The 19548-nt window shown below is 35.1% G+C and overlaps 1 protein-coding gene and 1 long non-coding RNA gene across 14 annotated transcripts in view; one reads left to right on the forward strand and one right to left on the reverse strand.

The window, feature by feature from the left end:
* The window catches only part of LOC141379018 (uncharacterized), a 111677-nt gene extending 96672 nt beyond the window's left edge, over positions 1 to 15005 (forward strand). Inside the window, exons 5-6 of the long non-coding RNA XR_015516517.1 lie at positions 13769 to 13850; positions 13942 to 15005. This is a non-coding gene — a long non-coding RNA (uncharacterized LOC141379018). The remainder of the gene's footprint in view (positions 1 to 13768; positions 13851 to 13941) is intronic.
* The window catches only part of grin2da (glutamate receptor, ionotropic, N-methyl D-aspartate 2D, a), a 257377-nt gene that overhangs the window by 23007 nt on the left and 214822 nt on the right, over positions 1 to 19548 (reverse strand). For 7 of the 13 annotated variants that reach the window (XM_087295425.1, XM_087295420.1, XM_087295424.1 and 4 more), the window contains 5 exons: positions 14088 to 14293; positions 11348 to 11516; positions 6873 to 7026; positions 1029 to 1154; positions 586 to 815 (listed from right to left, as the gene is read on the reverse strand). In XM_087295425.1, coding sequence (XP_087151551.1) covers positions 586 to 815; positions 1029 to 1154; positions 6873 to 7026; positions 11348 to 11516; positions 14088 to 14293 — 885 coding nt within the window. Of the gene's footprint in view, positions 1 to 585; positions 816 to 1028; positions 1155 to 6872; positions 7027 to 11347; positions 11517 to 14081; positions 14294 to 19548 lie in introns of all 13 variants that reach the window. The other 6 variants (XM_087295417.1, XM_087295415.1, XM_087295416.1 and 3 more) reach the window with 1 other exon arrangement.

Raw genomic sequence — 19548 nt, forward strand, 5'->3', positions numbered from 1 at the left:
TGTTTATATATTTATTATTTATTTTTATTTTTTTTACATTTATTGTGTCATTTTATAACTATATATTTTTTTCTGATGGTCATTGGTTCTTAGTTGTGAAAAAGCAGAACAGTGTATTACTTATTTCTGTATGTATATGATATTGTATCTGCAAAAAATGTTAATAAATATAGTTGGCAAAAAAAAACAAAAAAACAACAGTTACTTTTTAGTTCTGCAAATACATTTAGGCATCACAATAGTAATGTACAGAATAAATGATAAAAAGTACAAGTTTTATTCACTGCTTAATTAGGAAGAAATGTTTTAATATTATACAAATATTAAAACATATGAGCGATGTCATTTTAATTAAAAAATGTAATCTAAATATGTCATATATTTACTAAAATACTACATTATATATGTATTTAACTATATAATTGTATTTATCTTTTTTGTTATTAACCTTTTAATGTTATTTGCAAAATAGATGAAGAATTATATAAATATTAAACATGACTAATCATATTTTTATTACTCGCCATGATAGCTACAAATTGGAGCATTTCATCCTAACTGAAAGACCCACATCTCATGGTCTACCTTCTTATCGCTGAGTCCTGACACAGTGTCGATGTACTCCTCCTGGATCATGAAAGCTGCCAGGTTAGCAGTGTAGCTGGCCAGAAAGATGACAGCAAAGAAAGCCCAGACCAGCACCATTATCTTACTGGTGGTGCCTCTCGGGTTCTCCACCGGAACGGAGTTATTAAACACCAGAGCCCACAGCAGCCAAATAGACTTCCCTATAGTGAACTTTGAACCTCCAGCCGCTGACAGAAGAAAACACAGACACGTCTTATTACGATAACAGCAAGCGCAAAGGGAGAAAACAGTGAGACACAGGAGAGAAGACTGATTATAGCTGGAGGTCTGTTGTGGAACATGCTTACAATGATAATAACAATCTGTAAACAAGCCCTTCATTGCTGATTGCCTTCAAGAAAGTGCCTGGAGCAAAGCCTTAAAATATATAAAAGACTCACTCTTGCCGCTCTGTAGGCTTCGGTTATATCCGACAGGGCTGAAGAACTCGAATATGAAGACGGTTACAGCCACCACAGACAAGCACATGACGAACATCATCACCCACACAGCTGGACTGTACGGCTCTGCCAAAAACGGAAAAGACACATTTATGAAAATTAATGGATGACGATAAAAGCAGTCTTACACTACGGGGCTGTTGAATGCTTGATTCTGATTGACTGCATCAATGGACAAGGGAAATGTAGTTTGCTCCTTCCCGTTTAGTAATTCCAGGCAGGTTTTGAAAGACATTACAGATCCGCATCCCTAAACTGAATGATTTCAGCAATTTCACAACCTACAACAGTCAAAAATTATATCAAACCAAAACGGAAGGCTTTGGATGAGATGTTTAAGAAACTAGTCCTAGGACAACACTCAAAAAAATGAGCCATAATGACGTTTGTCATTAAAGATCCCATGCAATAAAAATGAAGTGATTTAGATTTTATTTAATAACAGTGGTGGAAAGAATATTGAAAAATCATACTTAAGTAAAATCACTACTACTTGCCTAAAAATGCAGTGCAGGTAGAGTAAAAATATCTATTGTAAATATTACTCAAAGTATGAGTAAAGAGTAGACCCTTCAAAAGTACTCAAAAGTATTGAGTATTACGCTGATTTACGGTTTTATTCAAGTCATCGTGATCATAAAGCTCTCTAGTATCTGACATATCATGCCCCCTTCAAGACGCTTCATTTAATGCACTTGAACTCAACCACTCTCCCTGGCAGAGTGTAGATAAAACAAAGTGCTATTGGCTGTTGTTGTTTTTTTTTTTTTTTGGCAGTTTTTTTTAAAGTCCCACCCTCTCATCATATTTTGGTTGAGATTATGTCAAACATCAAATAAATGCACATTTCAGAGCACTTCACGGGACATTTAACTGTTTGTAACTATTTGAGTTGATTTAATTTGTCATTTTTTTTTTTTGGTTGTCAGATACTTAAAATCAATCTAAATTATTTAATTTGAATAATATTAGATTTAATCAGTTAAAAATATGAATAGGGTATACATATATAAGCCAGATCCAATTCGTAATATTCTAGAGATTCTAGGTTTGATCTGAGATTGGTTTACTTAATTTTCGGGGGGGTGGGGGAGGGGGGCATTAAGCATTAAAAAAACACTGGATTTAATGATATTGCATAAATCTTGCTCTTATTTGTTTAATTTATGTTTAACTAAAAATATCAATCACATGAAGTTTATTATTTCAATTATTTAAAAAATATGTAACTTTTATCTGCAATCAGAATACATAAATCATATTTGTTAGGCCTAAATATGTTTTTAAGTGCAGTTTGAGGACAAAAATCTGACAAATGTCTTGAAATCTAAATGATGTTATAGGAGTGTTTTTTCATCTCAGGCACAGCACAATTTAATTTGATTACGATTTAGGATGCTAATATTCGATTACTCAACAATCACAGTACTAATGATTATTGACCTTATTCTTTCATGCTAAAGTGGTTGTAGCCACTGGAATTGTTTTGGCTTGAGACTTTTCGTTTTATTCACTTCTATTGATTTTTTTAGCCATAAAAATACTGCTCATCATGCTGTGACTTTCCTTTCATGCAGTTTAATGGTAAAGGTCTGCAAAGTTTTTATAGTCTGAGGTGCTTGATAAATAATGTTAGTCTTCTAAAAGAAAAAACAGATTGAACTGAATGCCAGCTTCACTGCCATAACTGATCTACGTAAATTCATAACAATTTTTCATAATGCCAGCCTGTGGTCTTTACCGGATAGCCATGCATGAACAACATCTATTTTGACTCTAAAGCACTGTGGTTTGTTTGTGTTGTCAATATCTTGATGGTATCAAGATGGTTACTTTTCTACAATTTATAGACTTTCACAAAAACAGCTAAATGGATCTCTGACTATTGTTAAAAAAGTAAAAGAAACCCAAATGTGATGTGAAACTAAATGTATAGCTCAATTTGCAAAACTGCAATTTAGTGGAGATAGTCATAACAGCTTAACTTTAATTATCCACAGCCATTTTTACCCCATTATCTTCAATCTGTAGGTTTCTATTATTCATTTTTGCGACATTTTTGCCACGAGCCCTCATTAATTCTGATGGACATACACTTGCTTCTAATGCAGAATAATTATAGAGCTATAACCTCTCGTAACATGCCACAAACTAAATGAAAACATTACAGAGAGATGTCCAGCTCAAGTCGTGCTTTGCGATGGAGGTTCGGGGTCGATCAGTCCTTTCAATGTGTCATCATTGATCTTGGCATGAATTGATCAAAAAAAATCAATGCCATCATTTCTGTCCTACAGTGTGTACAATCGTTAAAGACTGTGGAAGCACTGGGAGATGAGATCCAGATATGGTAATGGGGTTTTGCTTCCAACACATGCTGCAAGTGGCAGAGCAGTCACAACAGACTTTGGCATCTGACCAATCAGAGCATAGTAGACTCTCAGAAAAGAGAGCTTTAGAACAAACAGATGTTCCGATGGATAGTTTGTGACCTTTAAGAAAATAAATGAGGTAATATGAAATGTATATTGTGACAAAAAGGTGATCTTTGCGAAATTCTAAACCTTTATAATACAATAATGGGGCATATCGGGACATAATGCGATATTCTGCAACTAACAGCACTCGTACAGCCTCTACACCCTTCACTGTTGTGTATTACTCTGCCCACATACAGCAACACACTAAAGTTTGACAAATATTGCAGCTGTTGGACACAATGTACTTTTGAGGCTTTTATTTTAGTCGAGAATGTAGTTGTTTAGATTGTAACTATGCAGTTTATTTATAAGGATAGTGCCTATTTTAAATATTTATAATTTCGGCGAGAGCGTGTCGGCGGCCATTAGCCTGTCATTAAGCAGAGCAATGATGGTTGACGTAGTCCATCCACAAGATGGCGACAGAGACTGCAGAATAAGCCCTTAGAGGAATAAAACAGCATAATTTCTAACTCCAGCTGATCAAATCATGTATGTTGTAGTGCTGTATTTATACCATAGTAATTGTAGTCTTGAGTGTGAGAAGGGACTCTCATATCAGGAATGTGTGTATTTTGTGTTGGCCACTCTTTGTATAACCCCGGGTTACTTTTTGGTTGGCCATCTGTCTGTTTTTGATGATCTCCTGTTTTTGTTACTGCAGACTAGTTCAGTAAAAAGAAAGAAAGAAGAAATGCCCGTATGTGTTTAGCGTTTTCCTTATTGCAAACACAATAGTAATCTGGTAGTGTTTGCGTTGCTTTGGCTTATTCAGGGTTAATTATTGAGATATCCTGATTGCAACAGAGAGATACTGAAATCTCTGTAGACTAATGGCATTTCATGCCGTTCACCCTTATAATCTTTAGATGTCAACAAAATCACCTGTTTTGTCATCAATTTAGACATTATGCGAGAGAATCATTCAAATACCAGCTCTAAAATCACGTGTGAATGAGCATGGGTTTCTGCTGTTCTGACGTCAGCTGCAGATGTGCATGAGTGGTTTAGGAAAGTGGTTCCTTATACACAAAATAGTTTGATTTTCTTCTTTATAAACACGATTGTGCCGACCAACTATTGTATAAACGCAATAACACATGAGTAGCAGTGAGATGTGGCTGTATATATGTACAGTATTTTTCCCAAATGACCAATACAATCTTTATTATGACATTAAAATATTCATTGTTAAGCCAATATACACAGGTTTTTACAAATATGCTTTAGTTTGTGATTGATTTTTTTCCTCATATAGCCACAGTATACAGATAATATTCAAGAACATACTGTAAATGTTCTTTTAATTGTTTATGCACTACTTAGTTTTTTCCACAAGATCCTTAAAAATCACTACCATAAATATTTCACAGCAATCTGTATTTATTTTTAAATACACGATTTGCATAATTGCAAATAATCTTTAGCTGCCTAAACAATATTTTGCTTTCCAAAAATGCCCAAATACCCTTAAAGCGTGCACTGTTTGAGGGAGCAGCATTTGTAGTATTATCTTTAACCATAGTGGATAGTTGCAGTATTCAATCAATCCCAAAGTGCACCATTATTACAATTGTACAACCGTCATACACTTAAAATCTAGAAAATACCCATAATGGATGTTTTCACATCAATTGAATGTTTGCATCTAATCAAAATATGGCATCCACAGCAGAATCCTATCTGTGAAAGTTTCTAATTAAATGATTTAATTAACCTTTGTATACTGTGCATAACAGAAATGAAAGTACTGTGTTTCATAACTCATAGACAGCTCACTAAGTGTTAAATAACCATCGCAGTCTGACCAAGAAGATGAAAATCTAATTCGGTTTGGAATTCATCAACTAGCAAAGCACAAACAAAATGTCATCTATTCTAGGGCACCCAGTTTTCTCACTCCTTTAAGTGGACTATATGACTAATGTAGGCAACAGTGAATTAGGAGATGTGGCGATATTAAATAAACATTGTTTCTTTGTACACATTTGAGTGGAAAAGATTTACCTCATTGCTTGCATGTGTTTGGTTTCTCTCTCACTCACAACAATTTCAGAGAAACCCACTCAGAAATAAACAAAGTGAAGGGTTATTTAAGTAAAAAGAAAAGTGAAGTTTTGTTTAGACCAGGAGTGTCCAAACTTGGTCCTGGAGGGCCGGTGTCCTAACAAGTTTAGCTTCAAACCTAATCAAACACACCTAAACAAGCTAATCAAGCTCTTACTAGGTGTACAAGAAACTTCCTGGCAGCTGTGTTGAGGCAAGTTGGAGATTAACACTGCAGGACACCCGCCCTCCAGGACTTAGTTTGGACACCCCTGCTAGACTATATCAAAATGGCATGTTACACTGCTGGTTATGAGGAAGAGTAGAAGCAAATTCACATTGATCACAACTACTGTAGAAACACTATGAACAAACACTTGACGACAACAGTCGCAATGTCAATATCCTAACAAATGTTATACCCTTAATGTACATGTTCCTAGTTCATAAGATCTGTCATGTGCAAAAAAAAATTTCAAACATGTCTGAACAAGTACAGTAAGTGGGTTCATAACAATTGAACAACAATAACTTTACACACTGTAAAAAATGCATGTCCTAACACAAATCGATTGAGTTACTGCAACACTTTTAACACATTTATGTGGATTAAACATAAAAAATGAAGTTGTCCAAATGAAATCTCAAGTATTGTGTTGTTTCAGCTCATTTTAATTAAGTAGTTGAACGAGTTAAAAATATATATATTTTTGAGGGCATTTGATGACTTTTATTTTTTAAAATTCTAGATACAATATTGAATATGTACTGATTTGATACTACATTTCTTATTGATTCAGCTGTTAATAAGTCTATATTGGCTAACACTGAATGAATGAGTGCTGAAGTTTAATGTACAACGATTATAATGTACGCCGAGCACATCACATACAGAATATGGACAGTATATAGTCTATCTTTCAACAGCATGTTTGATTCACAGGTATTTGAAAGGCTATTTTAAACCGATCGTTTATGAATACTAATACTTTGACTGTCTGGAGATTTGTGAGACTAGTCGGTTACAAAATGAAACATTAATGAAGCGAATCATGGCACACATCTCTAATAAACCATATATATTTGAGTAATAGGAATCTCGCAGTTGAACTGGTAGAGCACAGCACTTGGCAAAACCAAGGTCAAGACTTTGATTTCCAAGCAAAATGGACACACTGATTAAATATATGTTTGAATAAGTGTCTGCCAAAAGCCTAAAAGATCAAATTAAGGCTAGAGCACCCTCCTGTTCTCTTACCGAGGAAAGCAGATGGCGACACAGTGCCGTTGCTGCGAGAAACCATGACACTGATGCCCGTCTCCACAAACGGGACAGAGAACTCCACAACCTCTGACCTCTCTTCATTAATAGTCAGAGAGCCGATCGCCATGTCGGCCCGCTTCGACACCACCTGGTGGAGGAAAAGGCTAATCACATTACCAACAGAGAAAGTGGATTTAAAAAAAAAAACAAGTTGCTTATTTCAGATGTTTAACACTTGAACCGCCATTTAATCTAGTTGTGGCTGCTTTTTAAATGTGTATTTTTCATAAAATATCTAATTGACTTGTTTTAAACAAGCTAAAATTATAAAGCCAGAATAAAATGAGGCATAATCAACAACAACTGGAATATACCTGATGTATATAATGACTATTTTAACACTTTCTTCATTAAGTTCTATTTATGTTTTACTGTTCCATCTTGCTAGGCAACATCTTTCACCTACTGAGACAGCAGTAATCAGTTGACTGTTTTAGTCACAATGGACACATTTATTTTTAGAGGTTCATGTCTTTCATATTAGAGGCACTGAATGATGGTAAACCTGACGGCGGGCTGGTATCAGGGATGAGCACTTGGTCAGTTCAGCTTCAATAGTTGGTGAATAAAAATAATAATTTAATGACTCTAGACTAGAGTATCTGAACTGGTGGGTTTTGAGTGGGTTGTGGAGTGTTTTTGATATTTTAAATACTTTGTTTCATTACAGACACCTCGCTAAGTGTTAAATAATTATCATAAGGTCTGACCATGAAGTTGAAAGTCTAGTACTGCAGGGGTTTTCAAACTTTTTCAGCTGAGGGCCCCTTTGTGTAGGGCGAATTCTTTTGGGGACCCCCCAAAAATAAAAATGACGCCACCCCCTCAAATTAACAACTGTACTTAATTTTTTTTATTGTATTATTCAATACATTTATATTATTATATATTATTCAATAAATTTATATTATTCATTATCTGGATTAATTTTTGTAAGATGTTAGTTGAGTTGACATGGTTTTAGTGCTTCAATCTATTGATCAAATCTTGATGCGCAGTGTTCATTGTGGTCTGCTCTCACTGGATTATCCCATCAAGCCATATTTTGTGTACAAGTCGTCACTTTACACAGTTTTTATGCCATTTTTATGCTTTTTTTCAGCCTATGCACAGCTAGACTCTTCTGTATTTATTTACCCTTACAGCTGAGAGTCTAAATGTATCTAAAGATTTAAAGCTTTAAAGTTTTAAAGAGTTTTGTCATTCATCAGCCTGTTAACAGTTAACTGTACTGTTGTAACTAGCAATACTATAATGGAGGCTGTGTGTTTTGTTTATTATTATTCCTTTTTTTTGTGCACATCATAATTTACTCAGGTCGACAATCCTGACTTACACTAATAAAAAAATAATTTCCTAAATGCAATCTAGAATTGGGTATTCAAGTTCAAAGAGCCACAAGTTTTGCTTTGCATAATTTTAGAAGCTTTGCTGACTTTAAAATGTTCATAACAGTTTGTTCTATTAATAATAATACTGAACATTACATTTAAATTAGTTACACAAACAAATATGGGAAAAAGTGGAACAAAAATGCATTTATATTCAGAGTATTAAAATTTGATCAGGTATGTTGAGCTCCATTAAATACAGATCACTAATACTTTTTAATATTTAATAATTATTAGCCCTATAACATAACACAAACAGATACATTATAATTTTTAAAGGCTATAGTGGTTTTACTCAGTGTGTATACAATTTAGTTTTTTAAATCATCCAGTTATGAACCAATGTGAGTAAGAGGTTCACTGCAGAGCTCATCCAGCTGTCATTAGTGTAACAGGAGTGAAACTGAGAACTCGCTGATGTGATGACAGCTCCATTCATTGTTATTGCAGCACTTTTTGCTTTACAATTTTAATATGTTTGTTTGCCATGCTGCTAAGAGGATCGTCTGATATTTGTACAATGCAAAGTGTAAAAGCCTGTCGCGCTGTGGACGAGGTGCAATGTTGTGCCGTGTCTTTAAAATGCTATTTGTTCTCTATGAGTGAAGCCTGCGCAGAGAGGCGCGCGCTCCGCAGGACCTCGGTTACTTAGGAACGCAAGCCATAAACAGGGTAGTGCTTTCAGCCACCGATAATGTTCTTATTAATCATGTATTTGAACTGAAATATAGTCAGTCAAACCTGAGCATTCATTTAGTTGTTTAGCGTAAAAGAGGTAAGCGTAAGTGAAAGGTAAACGCCGTCAGGTGCAGCAGACAAGCGCCAAAAATCACAGTCAGGAAGCGCCTGGCCAGAAGCGCTTATTCAATAAAAGTCCCCGTCCACGGAGGCGGGCCGCTGCGCTTCTTTTCCTGTGTCACGAAAGTGTCAACTGCATTTAAATGACATAAGCATAAAGCTTCATTTTTGCAGTACTTTTGAGCTCAAATTATAATAAAAATATATTAACCTTCAGAATGATGCGGGACACAAAATTCATCCATGTGGGCTCATTGATCTAAAATTTCTTTGCGGCCCCCCTAGCGCCATCTGGCGGCCCCCCAGGGGGCCGCGGACCCCAGTTTGAAAACCCCTGTAGTACTGTATATCTGAGGGATTTATCAAGTAGCAAAGCACAAACAGAACTCCATCCCTTCATGTGCACTTAGCTCTCTCACTTGTTATATTCACTCCTTTAAAAGTATTTTGAAAGACTGTAGACGCTTCTGTAAGAACAGGTCAAGTGAGGAGAATGCTGAAGAAATACATCAAAAAATTATTTACGAGCTTGAAACCTCACAGTTAATGTATGCTGTCAATTAGTAAGTCAATAAATTACCAAAAAATGCCAAAAAATAATGTACAGTAACTGATAGCTAGAAATGATTTAGTAGTGGGTTTCCTATTCTTTTTAATCTGGGCCAGTTTTTATGTTAATTAACCAGTTAAACTCTGCTGTTATTTTGGGATTTCCGCCTGGATTTTCCCTACCCAAATTTAAAATCTTCCAAAAATCTACATTCAGAGGTGAAAATGCAAAAATTTGGTATCATTTTAAAGAAAACCCTTTGAATTTTCATGAAACACAATTGAAAGTGTTTAAAATACCTGTATATGTTGTCTGTGTTATAATAAACACCTAAAAAGAGGCGCTTTTAGTATTTCTTTTATATTCTCAAATTTGAAAGTATACCTTTTAGGTTCTGTGTGGTCTAGGGTTGCTGTAATTAATTTTGGTGGTTTCTGCACATGTTTGTAACCATAGGAAAATAGAAATATGTCTCTACCATAATCTATGCAAAAGTTATTGTATTCCAACTGATGAGGGGTGCTATACAAGCCACAGGGGCCGATCATTGTTTTCATATTTCACTATTCTTTTGTTTGATCAAACAAAATTCACTGTGTTTGGACCATGTCAAACATATAAAAGGATATATGAATAAAGCTGCACATGGAACATTAACTCCAGCATCCTAACATGACACAATAATTTACTCATCCTTCACTTTTCCCAAATGTATTTAATTTTTTTTTTTGTTTGTTTGTTTGTTTGTTTGTTTGTTTCTGTTGAACCCAATAGAAGATATTTTTAAGATTGCACTATACTGTGCTACTAAATGGCTGTATTTAAACTTTTGTTTCGTCTGGTCAAACTACTTTATCGCTGCAAATCTCATCAGGACAGTGTTTTAATTTAACCTGCTCACTTAATGTTTACATTTGTAATATTCATATTATTTGCTCATTAATAAACACTTCTTGTGGAACTCTGAATCTGCATCTTATTTTGGGGCCTATTTTGAGGTCATATTTCGTTCACGTACGCATACTTTGTGAGCCTTCCTAACTAAATGAATCAAATACGCAGTTTTCCACAAGGCAACAGCGGTGCTGAAATATAATTGGCTCAAATGACAGTGGGTGGGTTAAAAGAACCAAAACAAAGACACATGTTCCGGCACGTAACACACATTTTTAAAGCATAATATCTGACAAGAATGTTCACTTAGCATGTTTCTTAAATATCTGCAAACATATTATGGTATTTTTATGCTTTAGAAGAGTCAAAAACTTACAGCACCTTTAATATACACAATAAAATGAATAAGATAGTGTTGTAGCTCACTAGCCATGAGAAAATGCAGTTCTAGACATCACTTTGTAAAGACAGCACTGTTACATACAGTAATAGTGACATTATATACATTAGCCATGTCAAAATAGTAGACATGAGAATGAGTATATTCCACCCGCTGATGATTACAGGTATACAATGACTGTTGGCGGTGCAAATGATAGAAAAATTTTATCTTATGTTTATATTTCATATTCAAACATATATTCTTGCATGTTAAGCCTATAGTGCTTCATAATTAACAACAAAAACAACACAAGTCTGCATCTGAATTCAGTGGACTTTGTGTGATAATAAAATCAAGGTCAAAGAATATAGAAGAGATAAAATGAGGGTCTGACCTCCCCGACCATTCCATTCCACTGTCCATCTATGTTCTTTCCATGCCTGCCATTGGTCACCAGATAGAGGTCATAGGTGAAGCCCACTATTTTAGCCAGGCGCTTGAGAACATCAATACAGAAGCCTTTGCAGCAGTGCTTCATGGATTGAATGCCCTCAACAACCATGCTGTAATTGAAAAGAGGAGGAAGAAGAAAAAGACACAGAAAAGGAGTAAAGAAAGAGAAAGGGGACAGTGACAAAAGAATGAAGTCATGTAGAGAAACCGAGCAAAAGGAACTAAATGAACATCCCTGCTTAGAATTCAGTGCTTTGTCACCTAAGGCAAACATAATCTGAGGTCTATCAGCATATAAAGCATATGACTCTTAAAGGAAAGAGTCTGCTGCTTTAAAAACTAGCACTGCCACACAGATACTGCAGCAGGAAAAGATTATTATTTATCTAAATATTGTCCTGTTATAACCACAAATGTACTACCAAAATGTGTTGTTGTATTTATGTCACGCATTTAAAGATAGTTCACCCAAAAATAAAAACCATCAACTTGTTCCAAACCTGTTTGAGTTTCTTTCTTTTGTTGAATTTAAAAGAAGACATTTTTAAAAATGTTGGAGGCCCGTAGCCTTTGACTTCCACTGCATTTTTTTCTCCTAAGTTGGACATCAATGGTTGCAGGTTTGCAGCTTTCTTCAAAATTTCTTCTTTTGTGCTCAATGAAAAAAAGAAACTTAGAGATTTGGAACAAGTAAAGGGTGAGTAAAGGATGACAATTTTTCATTTTTGTATGAACTACCAATTTAGTATTAAACACTTTGTTCAGTCTTCTCATTATCTGGATAACTTCATATTTTACTTTTTAGTGAAATTAGAGTTATAATTCACTGATTCTAAATGAATTTTTTTTGAGAACATTAACATTTGTTACATGAAGTTTGCATTACAGTTATTTATTTAGTCATTATAGATTCATTATGGTTTTGTTGTAGTACATTTATAAAAAAAAAATAATTTATGCAATATTAAAATACAATACTGGTCAAAAGTTTAGAAAATATTTTAATGTTTCTCTTTTCCAAGCCTGCATTTTTAAGTCTATAATAGTGCGTTTACACCAGATGCGGGTGAAGTTACAAGCGAGAGTGATTTTCATGTTACTATAAAACTATCCAAAGGAGCAAATAGACATCCTACGGCGATTGAGGTGGAGCGAATAGACATGCTCCTGTGCAATTTGCGTGATTGAGGCGGCGTGAATTTTTGTGTTTTGCGCGATTCGCTCAAGTTGAAAAATCTGAACTTTAGAGGACATTTGCGGCATGTTACCCAATTAGGAGCTTGCTCTTGTAGGGGTGTGATTATTAGTCGGAAGCACAGCTGAAAGCTTCAATCATCCATAACATTTCTGGAGGAGCTGATGAACTCACAGATCTTGGTGCACCTCTGAAAGTATCTAGTGGACTCAAGACAGAAGCGCCAAACAAATCTATGCTGTTTTTCAGCCTTCCTAAAGCACATAAAGCACAGCTAATCTCTCAATTAAAAACCATGTTAGCCATTTGGCAATGAAGCTAGAGTCACTGGACGGACAGAGGCCCATCCATGATGCGAATCAACGTCTACTGTGAAGTGAATTTGCTGAGTAAATGAAGCAAATTTGATGTGCGAATGAAGCAAGTCAACTCAAAATATTCACGCATGATATATGTGCAAATAGCGTGATCTATTCGCACACAGAGCATCTGAACACGGCACAAAACTGTAAAATAATGAAATATTGTATTTTCTATGTGAAAATATGCTAAATGTAAGCTCTTGATGCTAAGCTGGTTTCTTTAAAAGAATCATCAAATACAACCCAACTTGACAAAGTGTAAATAAATAGACATCTATTACACAAAATAATCCATTCTGAATGATAATATTTAAAACTGTCTATTTAACAAATAATGCTAAAAATTAATATGTCATAATATAATAAAAATAATTATTATTAATGATCGAGAACCATTAATGAGAATTTATAACAGAACACCAAATAACCAAACTATCAGTATTTCTGAAAGATCACAGTGACATTGAAGACTTGAATAATGATGAACAATTAAGCTCTGTATACATGAACACATTCATGATTAATGTGTATCTTTGTTTAAATTGTAGTTCAATAAATACTATCATGATCTGCAAATATGAGTCATTAATCTAATGCATATGCAATTTTTATTTACATTATGCATTAAAAACATTAAGCATTTTGGTAATATGCATTTTTGGGATAATTGTGCTTCACTATAAATGAAAATCAAGTATAAAAAAAGCCTTAATTTCCCTTGTGCAAAACATACAGTAGTTGGAAAAACAAAACCATAATGTAATCAATTAAAATCTCATTTCCATAATCTTCCCTTTGATTTTAGGATGCAATGATCTCTCTGTGATTCACCCAGGCTCTGTACTCCTCACCGGGACGAATTCAGAGAAATTCTCCATTTAAATAAGGTAAATGAAGTAAAGTGCTCTGTCGCGGAGCTATCATTGATCAACCTCTTCCATTTCTACGTGCATTTCTAATTTATTTAAATCCCATCAGCGCTAGTGACAGGACGGGGAATGAATGCCCCAAGGCTAATGGGAATGTAATTTGCAACATCTGCATATTCACTGCCACATTTGGCAAAGTGATAACCTCAAAGGTTGAACATTTCCAGTCGAAAAATCCACAGACTGAACCTTGACCTGTTGTTGAGCGGCAGTCGGCACGGCACTGAGTCTCTGATGCAGGAGCCTGTTCCGGGATCAGCGGGTTCCACGATGACAAACGGCCTCTCCTCCAGAGTAACCACACGCAAGTGCTGTGAATCATCCAGGGGTTTGAGAAACGGCCCGTATCGAGACCAGGGCGGGTAACGCAAGCGCAGCACTCCGTTCTCCCACCAACCTACCTATAACAAGAGTAAAAGGTTGTTCATGTTGCACAAACACATTGATGTGCAAAAGATTCTTGCTTTCTACAGTCGTGGTTAAATGTATTGCCACGTTTGGGGTAGAAAATATAAAGAAAACAAAACGATTTTTCCTTCAAAAAAATGTAAATTAATTTAAATAAAAATATTAAAAGTGTTAAAATTTGTCAAATAAATGAGTAACACTTTAGTTTTTGTTGAATAGGTTTGTTACCTTTATATTGTTAAGATATTGACAGTTTATTAGTACTTGATGCTTAGTAATTAGTATTAGTAAAGTATATTCTGCATGACCTTATTATAGGTTGTTTGCAATCACGTGGTTCTGGTGACACACAAAATTCAAATGGAGGGCAGGAAGTAAAAAAAATAATTGCGAGACATAGAGGAAGATCCGTATTTATGTGATTTATATCATATTTAAAAGGAGATATAGATAGAAAATAAGCACATATGTTAGGTATGATCTTTATTCCACGAAGGGGGCCGAGTTTTCTACTGAACTAAAATAAATTTGACTGTCATCGAGGCGGTATATACTGTATAAGCTATTACGCTCCATGAAAAAAATACAATAGTAAATACTTTAGTGTTTGAAAGCATACTAATTACTTGACTTAAACTGTCGTAGTAATTATATTGTTGCTGTGGTACAACACAACTGTAATAATAAACAAATTATTCCATCGGCTTTATTTTTCTATGGCTTTTTTATACACCATCAAAGTGCACCACAGTTTACACCAATGTTACAGTATTTATTACAGTTTACTATGTATTCTGTAGCATTCATTAACAGTTGTACACATTAAACACTTTAATATGTGATTCAAAAACATGTTTATTATAAATAACTATAGTTTTTTCCCCCTGCGGATACCTTCTAGACATCATGAAATAACAGATGAAAGCATACACAAGCGTGGCCGCATAGTCTACATTATTTTTTATTTATTTCTGTAAAAATAAACGTCTAGTTTTGTCGCAAGGGTTGCATTTCTTTGGTCAATAAACTTACAATCAACCAACATTCACCACTGCTTCGCATCATTACGGTTGTTAATTCTGCCAAAACGCCAGTAAACACAAGGATCATTGCAAAACAAGACGGAGACTTCATTGCGGCGATTACATGGCAGGGTACATTATTTATATTCTTCTGTATTTGGTACAAGTGGGGTTTGTTTGTATATGATTTTTATATACAGTAACACATTGACATACACTTATCTAGGCCTGTATATAATCTTTATTGGTGCTGTCAAACAAATTATTACCTTCAAAAAATGTAGTACAAATGGATGTGTTGAAGAAATGTTTATTACATGCCACCTTTCCTTCCACTTTTCAGACAGTTTCTTGAACTCCACCCCCTCCTCCCCTTTATGAGCAAAAACCTTTGGTAGGCTAAAAAGCTGTTGAGCATTTCATACTTTGGCTGATTTAAGCCATTATAAACAACATAAAACAGAAACATTTTGAGGTTCTGATAGTGATTGCTACTGTATGTAGAAGAATCACTTTCCTCCATCTGAATTTTGCACGTCATCAATGATGTAATGTGAAAACAACCTATACATTCCTAATCCTACACAATACTAAACCTAAACTATTCATATAAGCATCAAATTAATAGTTTATTGTCCTAAAATAAAGGTATTTGCAAAAATTGTACCTTAAAATGAAGTATGACCACTAAATGTTTTTATTCAATACACATTGGCCAAATAATTGACTTAAAAAAGCCTTATGAACGAAATATCTCTGAAGTATTTTCCATTCAGATGTGTATTTTTAGCACAGCAGGGTGAGAACAAACACGGACAAGTCACAGGAGTATAAATATAAAACAACCCTGTTCTGGCTAGAGAATTAAGGGGTCAGTAAACCAGGAAAAATCAAACAGCATCTTATTTACCACAAGTTGTTTGGGACAAATCCAGAAAAAAAACTCTGTATTCATTGAAAAACAAACTCCAGCATGTTGAGTTGCCAGACAACACTGAACCTTGTAAAGAGATGTTTCTATGGTCAGATACAACCTTAAAACAGAGATTTTCAGCAGTAAACAAGATGGGTTTGTTTCACACAGGGATAAAAAGGTACACCTAGTCCACATTTAAAATGAATCGCAGGATCTTTAATGCTATGGGCCTGTTTTTATGGAAGACAAACAACATCATGGATTCTATCAAATACTAACAAATAAACCATTAAAACCCGACCGCTTACGTCGGAAGTATATAACAGAACATGGATCTTCCAAAAAGACTACACTCCAAAACAAGCACCAAAACTGACACAAAAACAGGTCACCGAGCACAGAAAGTAAGGTTCTGCCACATCCATCCCAGTCCCCTGACCTGAGACCTATGAGTGGGTGAACTGAAGGGGAAAGAACACCAACCTAGACCAAAGAACATGATGGATCTGGAGTGATTCTGTAAGCGAAAAACTCCTCACAAATCTCTCTCCAAGTTTCCTCCAACCTCACTAGGCATTCTAAGCCCAGGACACACCAAGCTGACATCAAAGTACTAGCGGTGACGAAATCCTACAGTGTTGTCTTCTCTCATCTGCTGCGTCTAGTCCTGTCTAGACAAAAAAACTGTGCATGAACACACCGAAAGGACAGAAACTAGAATACGTTTTCTGCGTCTATGTGTGTATTTCCACACCTGCGGGTGGCAGTATCTGTAAAGACTGTATAAACAAAGAGAAACCAGAACTGTATCTGCACGCACACAAGCCGAAAACAACGCATCGTTTACATACCATTTCACTTTGTTGATCACCACAATAGGATTTAATTGTGCAAATATTTGTGATAATCTGCAACTATTCAGGAAAAGCAAGGCAATGACTGCCGGCTTCTTTGTGTTCACTCCTAATTTTGGATTTGCCCTTCTATTTGTCCATGTGCTCTGATTTGTAGCTGAACTACCACACTGCACTCTCTGCAACAGCACTAACAGTGATTCTACATGCTAAATCGTGCAAACCCTCACTGAAGTAAGCCTGAAAAGAGGTGATGTGTGGAACAAACCTAACAAACTAACCTGACAGATGCTCACCAACGGCCCGACGCTACCAACAATTGGCTTTGGTTTGTCGCAGCCCATAGAACATAATGTGTTATAATAATTTTGAACAATGTCAAACTGGAGAAATTCATCTATTTCAAAACAAATCTTTATTTAATTGCTTTATTTCAATTAAGGTTTAGTTGTTGTTGTTTTTTTTTTTACTTTCACAGCTTTACTTGCTTATAGTTACTGTACCAAGAGTGCCAAGACTTTTGACCACAGCTTTATCTGTTTCCTATCTGACATTTTTAAGACAGTTAGCTAGTTAGTGCTGACGTTGACTTTGAAACTTGAAGCTGTAAAACATATAAATGGCTGTCTTCCCAGTGTCAGCTGTTCTACTCTTCAACAAGACAGCCAAAGCTTTTTAAAACAACTGCAAAGCTGCACCTTTGTGACTTCACATGACTACCTATCCAAAGTGCTAACCATCTGTCAGTAAATTGGCAATTAAAATTTAAAAAAGACTTTTGTTCTAGCTTGATTATGAATGATTTGCTATTTCTGCAGCTCCTTAAACAGCCATTTCCAACTGTCAAAAAGTGCCTGAATAACCAAAACCGAAAACGTTCTAGTGAAAATCTATTATTTCCCATTACTTATTGACATTTGTAAGGAACATGCAGAATGTGCAATCTTTAGCAATTGCCACTAAATTGCTTTCAAGTGCATGGCCCCACAAACTACTCCTCTTTGTTGGAATGGTGTGCATTGCACTGTAAAACAAAAATAAGCATATAGACAAACACATTGCAGTAGGTGTCGTTTGCTTACCATGCATTAACTATGACTTTTTCATAGGAGTAAATAGAAACTGGCAATGTTCAGTAGTTTGATAATTCTCCACATGATGGATGTATTTGTGCTGAATAAAAAAAACATTTGTCAATTCTGTCAAATACAAAGTAAACTTAATAGATACTACTAACTAATTAAGAAACACTTCATAGTTAGTTAAATGATTATTTGAACTAATATAAATATTGTTAATGTTAGATAATAAAAACATGCGTAGTGCATTAACAGACAAAACCCTTTGAGTTTTAATAATTCCTCAACAACATTAGTAGTATTGCTGTCATATTGTCAAAGGTCATTAATACACATAGTTAGTCAAAACTAAGACCATAAGAGTAAAATTGTTCATCATCGCTACTTGAAAACAAATAAATTCTAACTTAAAGACTAGGGGTCCTATCATACACCCGGCACAATACGGCGCAAGACATGTTTGCCCCGACGTGTTACTATTTTTTTTCAAACCAACACAACCTTAGTGTTCCTCGTACTTTAAAACTAACATAGACTGTGCAATAGACCAGCTGAAAGCAGATCTAAAGTTCAGGACAGTGCACCTTTTTATGCACCTCACTTACACATTGCTTTAAACAGTAGGATGTAGAGCAATACACAAATATCTTTACAAATGAAAAAGAATTAATAGATTAAATGATTACAAAAATTATTATTTTCTACATAAATATAAAAACCCCTGCCTCCATGCCTTCTTCATCTCGGGTGGCTTTTTTCAGTTTATTCATGACAACTTGCTTTGGTATGATGTAATTGTTAGCAGTATTATTGATTATATTCATATTTAAAATTGTTTTATTTAAAACAAGCTTAGATGTGTCCACCTGTCAGGTTTTGGACCATATGTGGCATACAGTAGCATGTGTGTTTGGATATAACTCAGTTTTTGACCACACTTCGTTATTATTGTTCATTTATTAATTTGCTGAAAATTAGAACTGAATTTAGAAATAGTTTTGAAAAAAATCTTTGAGCTTAACAAACAAAATTAATTATGTAGGTTAATGGTTGTCTGTGCGAACTACACAGTTTCCTTATCCACGAAAGAGAGAAAGAGATATTAAAGGAGCAAAGGCTGATTGAAGGAGGCTCGTTCTTTATCCTTGAGCTGCAGATGGTCTGTTTAACTATTAACTTCCGGTGAAGCGTTTCCACTTACAAAGTCCGCCATGTAAATAGCAAATTTGCTATGGCGGGACGCAACTGACTCTTAAAGGGAATGGGAGATGAGACTCTGATTGGTTTATTCTCAAAACACACCCATAACTCATTAAGAGAATAAGCTCAACCCAGTTAGACTATGCGCCTCAGCGCAGAGTGTATTTTCCATCCTTA

The sequence above is a fragment of the Danio rerio genome, chromosome 19, assembly GCF_052040795.2.
Source record: "Danio rerio strain M-AB ecotype USA chromosome 19, GRCz13ab, whole genome shotgun sequence".
Lineage (NCBI taxonomy): Eukaryota > Metazoa > Chordata > Actinopteri > Cypriniformes > Danionidae > Danio > Danio rerio.